This window comes from Semicossyphus pulcher, unplaced genomic scaffold (genome assembly GCF_022749685.1).
Source record: "Semicossyphus pulcher isolate SPU_LCO1_2020_fin unplaced genomic scaffold, fSemPul1.0.p SCAF_13, whole genome shotgun sequence".
Taxonomy (NCBI): Eukaryota; Metazoa; Chordata; class Actinopteri; order Labriformes; family Labridae; genus Semicossyphus; species Semicossyphus pulcher.
Genome location: NW_027211637.1, coordinates 26,016,868 through 26,028,219, shown reverse-complemented (window position 1 = coordinate 26,028,219; position 11,352 = coordinate 26,016,868). Strand labels below are relative to the sequence as shown.

Below are 11,352 nucleotides of genomic sequence, written 5' to 3'. Positions count from 1 at the left end.
AGGGCTTTACATTCCTGAGATAAGCGCAACTACTCTTTTTCTCAGCAGACGTTTTGACTTGTCGCAGCAGGAGAAGCACAGGTGTTAGAAATAACTTTAACAATGGCTCTGTTGTTTTGCAATCTTGAGTAAGCCATGAAAGTGAGTCAGCATGCATAATACAAGGACCTTGAGCTGTAACAGTTAAATGGAATTCAACCAGGATTATTTCTGTCATTATCGTTTGAAAAAGGTCGTCTGTGAGGAATATTCAGTGCTATTAAAGCCCCTACACACCTGTGATTCACGCACAGACCCTTTTCTTTAGATCGACCTCCTTCCCTCTCTCAGCTCACGTCTTTGTCAAGCAAATACTCTCCTTAAATAAAAATGAGCTCCTCAGTGAGAAAACTTGATAAAATAAGTTTAAACTTTGTCTTGTTTTCAGAGTTTTTACTTTAGAACATTATTTTTAGATGTATCAGCTATTGTCTATCAGAGGTACCATAAAGAGACATTGTTGCATTGTTTTTGTGTTGCTGGAGGCTGGAGGGTATCCCAGCTGGGCGAGAGGCGGGGTACACCCTGGACTGATCACCAGGCAATCACAGGGCTCTGTATATATTAACACACATTTTTTGGTTCTATTTTTAGCCTGACTTTTTTTATTGTTTTTAAAGATTATTTTTTTGGCTTTTTGCCTTTATTCATAGGACAGCCGAAGAGAGACAGGAAATGTGAGAGTGGGGGATGACATGCACCAAATGGATCAGCAGACCGGGAGTCGAACCTGCGATCAGAGCGACGAGGACTGTAGCCTCTGTACATGGGGCGCCTGCTCTACCAACCGAGCCAAACCAGCGCCCCAGCCTGACGTTTTAACATAATGCCAGGGGGTGTAGGCTAACTCTGGCAATTCTTTAAAAAGAAACTTCAATAATATGAAAATAAAATGAAATAATATATAAGAACAGAAATGATTACATGGGCATCTATGAGTAAGTGAAAACGCTTGTGTGGGCCTTCATGGCCTTTTTAGTAGAGCTGAACTGAAATATACCGTTTTAGACATTTTTTATTGTGAAAGATCCACTGCTTTATATTCTTGTAAACATCCGATCAGGTTTTTCCCTGTAAAACAAAATATAACATATATTTACGTAAGTGAACCGACCAATTTCAACCAGAAAGTAAAAAGTAAACAACAGATTATTTTTTGTTTCATCAACTCAACTAGCTCCACAACTTAACTAAAACTGGACTGTTGTTGCCAAGCAACCCAAACATTCTCCTACACTGTGTCTACAAGTTACAACAGGTCGGCTGTTTTTAATCATGTACATTTATCTGTTTTAATTTATCATCAACCAGTGAAATAAGAGTCTGCTTTGTGATTCAGAGGCACCAGCTCGATCAGTGTAGACATACACGGTCTGCTGTAATGTTAACTAACAGTATTCAGAACACCTGGCTGAGGCGGAGTGATACACACAGTGAAAAGTCCCAGTGATGTCTGTATGTCACTGCTCATGGAATGCATCTTGTCCAATCAGATTACTTGGTCGGAACCAACTGTTGTATAAGATCCATTAGATAAGAACTAGCCAGCACCAGCTGGGTACATCTGGTGTCTTTGGGTGTTTGCCAGCTAAAACCTTGTTCATTCTCCAAAACATCATATTTAGGGACAAGCCAGGTAGAATCTACTCACTTTAAGGAGAGGGGTATCTTTGACACCTTTAGATTATGTGCAAGGCATTTTAGAGAGGACTGTTTCTACAGACACATTCAATGAGCTTCTTCTATCTCTTCCTGACAAATACTCTGAATCACTGTAAATCTTCATTGTTTGTAATGACACGCTGTTTTCTTCAAATGTCGAAATCCTCCCGACCTGCCTGCCTATCCTGTTTTAGTCAGAAATGATGTCCCGATACCGAAGCAAGATACTCTTGAAATGCTGTTTCATCTTGTACCTTTGAAGTGAGGCTCTAACCTTTAAAACATGAAATAACACATTTTCTCTTTCCATTTATAAACAATTAAATACATCATTAATCTGTTGAGTTCATTAAATATAAGACAGTTTATATGAATCACTGGTTTATTAATTTATTTGCACAACATTCCCCATTTTTCAGATTTATTCTCTTTAATTTATTTGCATATGTTGGTACAAGTTCTTTATTTACACCCCGAACTAATCTAGGCACATTGTACGTACTTTGTGTCTTTGGAGATTAAATGATTGTCCTGCTATTGTGCAAAACAAAAGTGTCTGTGACATAAAGTGTGTAAAGGATGTTGTTATTTTGCGTTGTCATCATTCAGGGGATGATCTCCAAGCGTCTCAAATCACAGCATGTGCACGTTTAAGATTATCCGACGAAGCTGGTTAAAGTAGATTCAGACCAGCAGGTGAAATTGTTAAACTGTTTCCAAATGGCTGTTCGATGACCAGTTTGTAACAGATATTTGATGCCGTGTGTTCCTTCAGAAGCTAAAGACGGGAGAAGTAGCAGTCAGAGGCACCATGGAGCCCGTCTCATAGTCAAAGTCAATCAGCGTGTGTGTGATGGTGCTGACGCTGCTGGTGGAGGAGCCTGTTCCCATCCGCTGCTCCTGAAGGCTCTGGAGGTAACTCTGAAAGGGAAACAGGGAAAGGGAAACGAAGGGTAGTTAATTCACTGAGCTTATACAGTATGTGAGAGAAAAAAAACAAAACATGTAGGGTAGGGGTTTAACACAAAATTCTTGACCCTGTACATTGGCTAACAGAAACTTCCGGGTCCACAACTGCTGGAGATAAAGCTAAGTGATAATGCAAACTTGTTTATTTCTGTTATTTGCAGCCCTAACTGTAACGTTAAATTATTTACAGTTTCACAAAAAGGTCAAGGCACTTTGTTTCTTCTATGTTTATGTTCTCTGTTGCTTTGCTAGCATCTTTGGTAGAACAACTCTACCCAACAGCCACATCTCATCGCCTGTCCGACCAACATTAACTCAATCTTTAGCCCTTAAGCATAACTAAACTAAATCACAGACCTGCTGTTAAACTTTTAAACCACTAACACTCGATATAAAATCATAGTTTATCTGTTAACACGAACGCTAACATAAATTTAAATCAGCGTTGGCTTGCTGGCCTCAATGCTAGCCTCAATGCTAGCAAGGCAAAGTTTTCTTAATTTCCCTCGGGATCAATAAAGTATCTATCTGTTTGTCTGTCTATCTATCTATCCATCTATCTGCTCAACAGTAAGTAACGTTAGCCAAATGTTAGCTAGCACCTAGCCAAATGTTAGCTAGCTCCTGCTTTTTAAGATGCTAAATCCAGAGCTTTCATTTAGCTCATTTGCTCTTTGTAGATGGAAATCTGGAAAACCTGTGCTCTTCTCCGCTCTTTATAATTAACTAGCCTCTAATATACAACTAGACTTAGTTAGTTTTCTTTGTCTAACGCTCCTGGTGCTCCAGGCCAATAAATACATTGCATGTAATCACGCTATTCATTCTAGTATCTTTAGAGGATCTCCTCACATTAGGAGGTATGTCTATCCAGTTTCTCCCCACCCCAGTCCTGCCCTTGATAGTGAGGCTATTTCTCTTAAAGGAAATTAAAAACATTTATTGTAAAAAAGAAAAACTTTAATTTCAGCCACTGACCGGCGCCAGGACATCCCCAGCGTAGCGATTCAGCATAGGAGGTCTGCGTTGACGGTATGATCGAGGTCTTCCCCTCGTCTCTCTGTATCTGTACTTCTTTGCATGCTTCTTATGTTTTTGGTGTGCAGCTGGAAAGCATCCAAAGGGGAGAAAAAAATAATTAAATCAACATCACAGAAGGAGGTGTGAGCTCTGGGGAGCGAGTTTGAACGCATCAGTAGGAGCAGATTGAATTAAACTCACATTCTTTGTGGGATACTCCTTTGGCAGTGAACCTCCATTGCACCAACACACCTATCAGACTCATAGCCGGCCAGATCCCAGTGATCGCCCAGTTAAACCAGCAGAGCGGCCGCGGGGCAGCTTGACAAAGCAGATCGTACACCTGATCTGGCAGCATGAACGTCCCCATCATATAATCCACACACAGCATCACAGTGGTGGCTCCCAGCACAGATGTGTAGATGATGGTGAACAGTTTCTGCCACTGAAGTGTGAAGACAGCAGCGACAATGCCAGCAGCCAGCAAGGCAATGAGAGGCACCCACACCGGAGTCAGGCTGTAAAACTGTCCGATAACCACCAGGATGGGGAGGGAGAGCAGGCTGCCCAGCTGCAGGCCGCTGAAGAGGAGTCCCAGAGTGGGCACCAGCATGGTCGCCAGGCCGCAGAGAACTCCCACACCCAGCCCGATCCCCGCCTTCGTCTCCATCCCCAGTTTGACGTCCAACACGGGCTCTTTGTGGTAGAACAGGAGCACGGCCGCTGAGCTAAACATGAAGCCAGAGAAGAACATGACCATCTTGAAGCAGCGGTATCCTGAAAAGTGGAAATTAAAACAAGGTTATTGTGTTATTCTCATCCATGTGTACAAATCCAAAATGAAATAAACATTTGTTTTCCTTCAATGTAATGTGTGAAACTCTTAAAAAAAAGAGCCAAATTAATTCGTAATAAGTGCACGACACATTCAAATGCCCAGCAGCTTTAAAAGACACTTTGTATGACAAGTTTTAACGCATATTACAAAGTGTACAGAACTCTAAATAAGTGTTTTGTTGCGAGTGAAAAGAAAAGATTTATTTGCATTTGTTTTTCTTTGCTGTGAAAATCTGTACTAATAAATAATTCAACATATACCTGATTAAAATGCTTGCTAAAAGCCTGCTTTTAGTTTGGATAACAGATTTATTTAAAAACATTCAGGCTTGTAGCACAGATTGTGAATATCCTCACATACCCTCATGTTAATTAACTGTTGCATACCAGTACTGCACCTGCACTTTTCCTGATTTCTGAGAGGTTGATGGGTCACAGATTGCTGAAATACTAGTAGATTTGTTCCAGTACTCGTGTCCAGCTCCAACAGCTGTCATTAACATATCTAATATGAGTTATATCACCACACCAGTTATATCAGAGTTCACTCTTTTTTAATGCTTCTGGTCATGATAGCTAAATACTTTACAAACACTATACTGTCTCCACCTGCATCACTGAAACTGCTGTTTGTCCTCAGCGAGTCTTTTCCGGCGACAACAACAGTGCGAGAGTTACTGGGGAAACAGACTTTGGCAGCATGTTTGTTTGCACAATGTCACATGTTTTAGGGAGCAAAGTACGCACTTCTCACAATCACGCTCAGTTTGTGTTTATTGGATTTGCGTCCACATATTTTCTCTGTGAAAACAGAGGCAGAAGTAAGACTATGTGTTGCCTTATATTGCTTTTCCTCCCTCACAGCATTTTACTTCACATACTGCTCTGCAAGCTGCTGCTACCTGGAACATACAGGGTTTATAAAAACACCCCATCAGTGTCTCAAGTCTCGTGAGCTTCTGTAAGGTTTAACACAGTGAAACCAGAAAGAAGGTAGACAGCGCAACAGGTGGCGCTTCATTAAAGCTGCCTGGGACTACAGAGGACTACCCATGTGCCTCCTTCAGCTTATCCACACTAAACCCCTGGCAGCGTCCAGACACCTGCTACTGAGGGTTTAAGCCGTCAGTTGAGCTAATGAAACATGACTATAAAACACTGACAGCAGCTCCATGTTGAAAAAGGTACCCTTTCATGCACCATATTCACACGGCAGCCATTTTCCTCTCACGTAATGCTCAGGGTGGGAAGACCAAATGCTGGAGGGCAATGTCTTATCATTGTGTTCCAGGTTGCAAACTGTATACCTGTAGAGAACCGAAAAAGTGCTATAAATGCACTGCTTCCCATTTAACTAAGGCATTAAAACATAAATGGTAAAAACCAGCAGGGAAGATCGGCCATATTTGAAGATAAAACAACACGTTTAAATAGCCGATTAGCTTCTGTTAGTCAACAAATAACATTAGCATTCAACCACTTCCTAGATAACACAACTGCTTAATCTATTACTAATTTTAGTGTGGCAACACTAATTAAGAATTAATTGTCAACTTCTATACTGTATTGTTTGATATTATCACGCAGTAATAGTAGCTAGGAAGTGCTTGAAAGCTAATGTTAGCTATCGTTTTATGGTAGCAACTGAAATATGGTCCAATGTCTCTCTGGATTTTCACTATTAATTTTTTTGTTGTTGTTAATTTATTAACTGCCTTTTTATTGATCAGCAACTGAAAAAAAACAATGTGTTCTGAAAATCAGGTGAACAATCAGGCAATATTTCAAGTTAATGCAACATATTTGAGAACCCATTAGCAACTGTTAGACAACATTCCCGTTAGTATCCAGTCACTTCCTAGCTAACATTACTGTTTAAACTATTATGAATGTGGAAACAGAAATCAGGAAGAAATTGACGGCTTTTCCTATCATATTGTTGAACACTATCAAATGGTTAATTTAGCTAGAAGGTGGTTGAATGCTAATGTTAGCTAGTGTTTAACGATAGCTATCAAATATGTTTTTTAAAATCTTAAAATATGGCCCCATGTCCTTCAAGATTTTAACTAAACATTGTCTTTTCAGTTACTGATCAAATGTGAACGGGTGAAATGATGAAGATTTGATTTGATTTTCAAGAATTACATCCTTGAACACGGCCAAGAGACGAAATAAGAGCAATGCACAATATTCACACGGCGGCCATTTTAATTCCTCAGGGTTGGAAGCTAAAATGCTTTCTCCCAGGTTTGCAAATCGTAAATATAAGCTATCCGACAAATTGCTAACCTATACTGCTTTTTATTGATCAGCAACTGAAAACAAACAAAGGATAATCAGGCAAGTAAAACAACATATATGCTAACCCATTAAATATTATTAGACAAAAGCTAATGTTAGCATCCAATAACTTCCTCGCGAACATTTTTGTTTAAACTATTACAATAGTGTGATTAACATAAATAAGGAATTAATTTATAACATTCCTATTCCTATTCGTATTTTGTAACAATATCAAACGGTTATATAAGCTAGGAGGTGATTGAATGCTAATGTTAGCTAGTGGTTAACAGAAGCTATCAAGTGTTTTGGCTTGATGTTGAAATATGGCCTCATACCTCTCTGGATTTTCACTACGCACATTTCATTTTGAATAATTTGGGAAGCAGAGAAATATTTACAATTGGCCTGATTCTCTACGTTTATAAGTCTCGCATCCGAGGATCACAGCAGTGTAACAATAATACAGCAACTGAGCTTGACCCAGAGCATGACGTCAGAGCAATATGGCCGTCGTGGTAATATAATATAGTGAAATACCTCTGGTACATTTACATTTACATTTATTAATACTTACCGAAGAAGCAGTAGATGAGGCCCAATGAAAGGCAAACAGAACAGACGAAAGACGGGATCACTTCATGCTTGATATTAATCTCAATCGTACATATGTCCACCTCAGCTAATCCACCTTCAGGCTCCTCAGTAAAATTGAAAGAAGTGACTGCCATGTTGGAGGATTATTGCTTGTATTGTTGTGTGGTTGTTCTGTCTGGAATCTGCTCTGTTCATTGACGGTGGGAAACCACAACGTCCTGCATGTGGCATCCAGGGAAAGAGGAAGCTCCTGCACGAAGAACTTGTGCTGAACTGTTTCCTGTTGTGCACCTGCAGAAAGAGGAGAGTGTTTTCAGCTGCTCACTCGAGAGTTATTAATCATCAAGTTTTATTGCCATCTTGAGAGGTAATCCTCCAAAATATTAATCATTTTGAGGCATTATTACACTTTTAGATTTAAGAGGATGTCTAAGGGGGGTAATGCTCTTTCCTATGTTCAGGAACCAGAGAAGGAAGCTGGGGTTTCCCTCTGAGTTTAACGTCTCTCTTTCCTGCTTGTTTTGTTCATGAGCAGGATACAGATGAGGAAATGACCCGGTGGCTTGGTGCCATCCTCATACAGGCTCATTGTTCCAAGCATGTGCTTAGGTAATCCGTTTACTGAACAACATCCAAAAACAAACAGCTCACCAATAACACAAAAACATATTCTAACGCCCGAGAAAGAATGCAAGTGGAGGAAGACGTAGCCTTACTCTTAAAAAACGTCAAAGCAAAAATAGCTGTTCCACAATGAAGAAAAACTCTGTTGCAGGAAAAGAGCTGCATTTAAAATGTCACGTTAAATTATAAAAGTATTCACATCAAAGTAAAGTAAAATATTGGATTCTAACAGATGCATCATATTACTGTTGCAGAAGGTAGTTGGTTAACTTTAATTGATATATATCCTAATAGGGAAATGGATTGATAATAACCTATAATAATGCATCATATTCTATTTAGTGATTATATTCTGTAGTATAATTCATTCAAATCTGCAAATTAACTAATAAGTAAAGTTAGTGGAGTGAAAAGTAGAATAGTCTCTGGATTGTGGTTGGACAGAAATACAAAGTACACATTTATTAAGTACAAGAATTTTCCTAGCAAAGCTAATAAATCAATAAATATAATTAATTTTTTACTGTCAAGGACACTACAAATAAAACCTGTGTAAAGGCACGTGGCACGTTTACTCACTCTCACACTGCCCTATAGTGCTGCTGTCTGTAGCCCGTTTACTGTGGGGACCTTTTAAGCTGGTCAGGCAGATCCCACGGTCAGCAAATGGAATTAAAGGAGCTTTGGCAGGTAAGTTCTCCTGCTGTCCTCGTGTTAAGGTGAATGTAAAACACAGAAACACTTACACTTTCTAACAGGATCCTGGTAAAATAGAAATAAAGCTCTGTGGAGGATGAAAAGCCACCGACATACTTTCTTATTGTTAAATTCCACTTCATGAAAGCGTCTTTTATCATCATCCACAAGATCAACAAAATACGTCATATAAAGTGTGACATATCTCTAAAAAATAAAAGCATTAAATGAAAACAATACGTCTGTGTCCTACCTGGAATGAGGCATATCTTCACAGAGTAAATGTAAGCTTTAACTCTGAATCGAGTGTCTTCAGTGGTAGTCTGTCAAACTCCAGTAAACCCAACAGGGCGCGAGCTGTCAGAGGTTTGTCATGAGCTTGACTGTGTGCTTCCCTTTGTGAACCTCAGCGTCCTACTGCATGTGAGCCGCTGACGCCTGAGTCTGTGAGGGAGACCATCTGCTGCCAAGTCCAAGGCCGAGCCAGCTGAGGGCTCAGCTCTCACTGTCCATGATCCTCTGTGTCTGCATCATCACCACACAGCTTTACTCCACTCAGTGTGACACTTTACATTAAGGTTAGAGTTGGTTTAAGGTAAAGGGATGTTGTTGTTTTGCTTGTTTTGACCCTAAAATGTTTTTTTCTTAATGGACTTTCCTGAATAATCTTTTTTAATCTTTTTGTTATTGGATAGACTTTTCCAAGAAATAATATGCACAATAGCTGCTCTGTGAGCAACAATTTGGGCCTTTCACAAGTCTTAATATAACAAGGCATTAAACCTATTGTGATGATTTTTTCTAAACAGAATCAACTGAATACTGATGCTTTTATTTTAAGATCATTTTGAGATTAACTATTTGACCTTCACTGCTGCCACTGAGTCGGATTCTGATGAAGCAATATGGACCGGAAGAGCCTTTGTTTACATTCACAGAGGGAAACTTTCATTGTGATTGGTACTTCAGACAGTTAAAAGGAAGCATGACAAGATTTTTTGTTAGAGATTAATATGCACTGTATGTACTGGGCCGAATCTGCATAGTGATAATAACCTCTTTGTCCACAGGGGGCGCCAAAATCATATATATAAATATGATTTCCATAGTTGCTTAAAAGTGATAATTGAGAAGATTGTCTTGTAAATAAATGTCTGTTAAGTCTCTAGCTATCGCTGAATGTGTTAACACAATAGTGATTGAGCCTATGACCCACTGATGAAAGCCTTTGCATTTGCAGTATATAGAATTATTATGGACTGGGTGTCTGGTGCGACATTTGCAGAAAAAATCATAAGCGGCGCCCAGCTAGTGATGTGTTTTCCCTCACCCACCATCTCAGGTCTCTATGGTAGACGTTGTAATGTACTGTCCTGCAGTCCAGTACAGTCATAAAGGCTGCAGCAATGAGTCTCTTTTTGGACTCAAAGGAAAATCAGGACTTTCAGATTTAAATTTTTTAAAATGTTGTCACAGGCTGTTCCTCAGCTTCCCAAGGTCCCTTGCCATTCTCCACTTCTCCACCAGGTGTCCTCAGACTTTCACTCCTTCCTCCATCTACACACCTGTTTCACGTTTTGATCAGCCCTTCCCTGCCCACCTGTCTCCACTTCACTAATCAGTCTGTCTCTATAAATGCCACACTCTGTCCATTGTCTAGTTGCCACTTCATACTTGTTACTCTGCCTTGTTGCTTTGCTTGGCTGCTGTCTGGGTTTAGGTTTTCCCTTTTGGATGAATACTAGACCTGCCCACCTATCCTGTAAGTCATCTTATTCACGATAAATAGCACAAGTCTTGCCGTAATCCTCTGCGCTAGGGTCCTACCTTTCTGCTTGCACATTTAAAATCACACAGGGTAGATTGTATATTACAGAGAGCCTAGTTTGGTTTAGACACAAAGCAATATATCAGTGTCATTGGCAGAGAAGTGGACATTTGCACTGGAAGCATTTTGATTGAGACTATTTTAATAGAAAATGAATGGTAATGGTCCCAGTACCAAACCCTGTGGCACACCCTTAAATACACGACAGGAGCCAGAAGCTATACCTTCCACCTGCATGGACTGAGACCTGCCTGATAAATTATTTTCAAACCTACAGGTGTAAAAACTGTTACCCAACAGCGGTGGTCTGATAAGCCTGTATTTTTCCACGCCAATGTTGCCTTGTGTAACATTTAGCTGTATTATTTTCCCTAGACGCCACATTGATATGAAACTGTAAGTCTTCTGCCGTATGGAGCGCAGCAGCTTATGAGCTGAGCCATACAGTGCAAGTGTTTTCATCAGAGCATGAAAGACCTCACATCCAGTCAATGGCTGAATAATGGCACAAACACAACAGCAAATGTCAAGGGGGAAGGAGCAGATGAATAATGACAGCCGAGATCGTCATAACTGCAGGAACACTGAGCTGCAATAAGGTTGACGTAGCCGGTGAAATGGAGCTGTCTGGCTGGATCAAGTTCCTCTAGATGCACAATGAAGACGGTGAGAGCTTGCAGGCCTTTTATCAGTCACGTACTGTATGTCTCTATTGTCTGCCTTCATAGATCAAAGGAGAGGAAGGGCTTTTTTAAGTTAAGAGAAAAAATGGAGGCTATTTTAATTTAATTTTAGCT

General features: G+C 40.0%; 1 protein-coding gene across 1 annotated transcript; it reads right to left on the bottom strand.

Annotated features, from left to right (window-relative positions):
- Positions 1-2,084: 2,084 nt before the first annotated feature.
- On the bottom strand, positions 2,085-9,063 carry LOC138590229 (transmembrane protein 198-like). The gene is made up of 5 exons (XM_069660828.1): positions 8,981-9,063; positions 7,388-7,698; positions 3,892-4,467; positions 3,649-3,776; positions 2,085-2,622 (listed from the first exon to the last, which is right to left on the bottom strand). The coding sequence occupies exons 2-5, from the start codon at positions 7,539-7,541 to the stop codon at positions 2,473-2,475; spliced, it is 1,008 nt and encodes a 335-aa protein (XP_069516929.1). The 5' UTR covers positions 7,542-7,698; positions 8,981-9,063; the 3' UTR covers positions 2,085-2,472.
- Between the last annotated feature and the right edge of the window lie 2,289 nt (positions 9,064-11,352).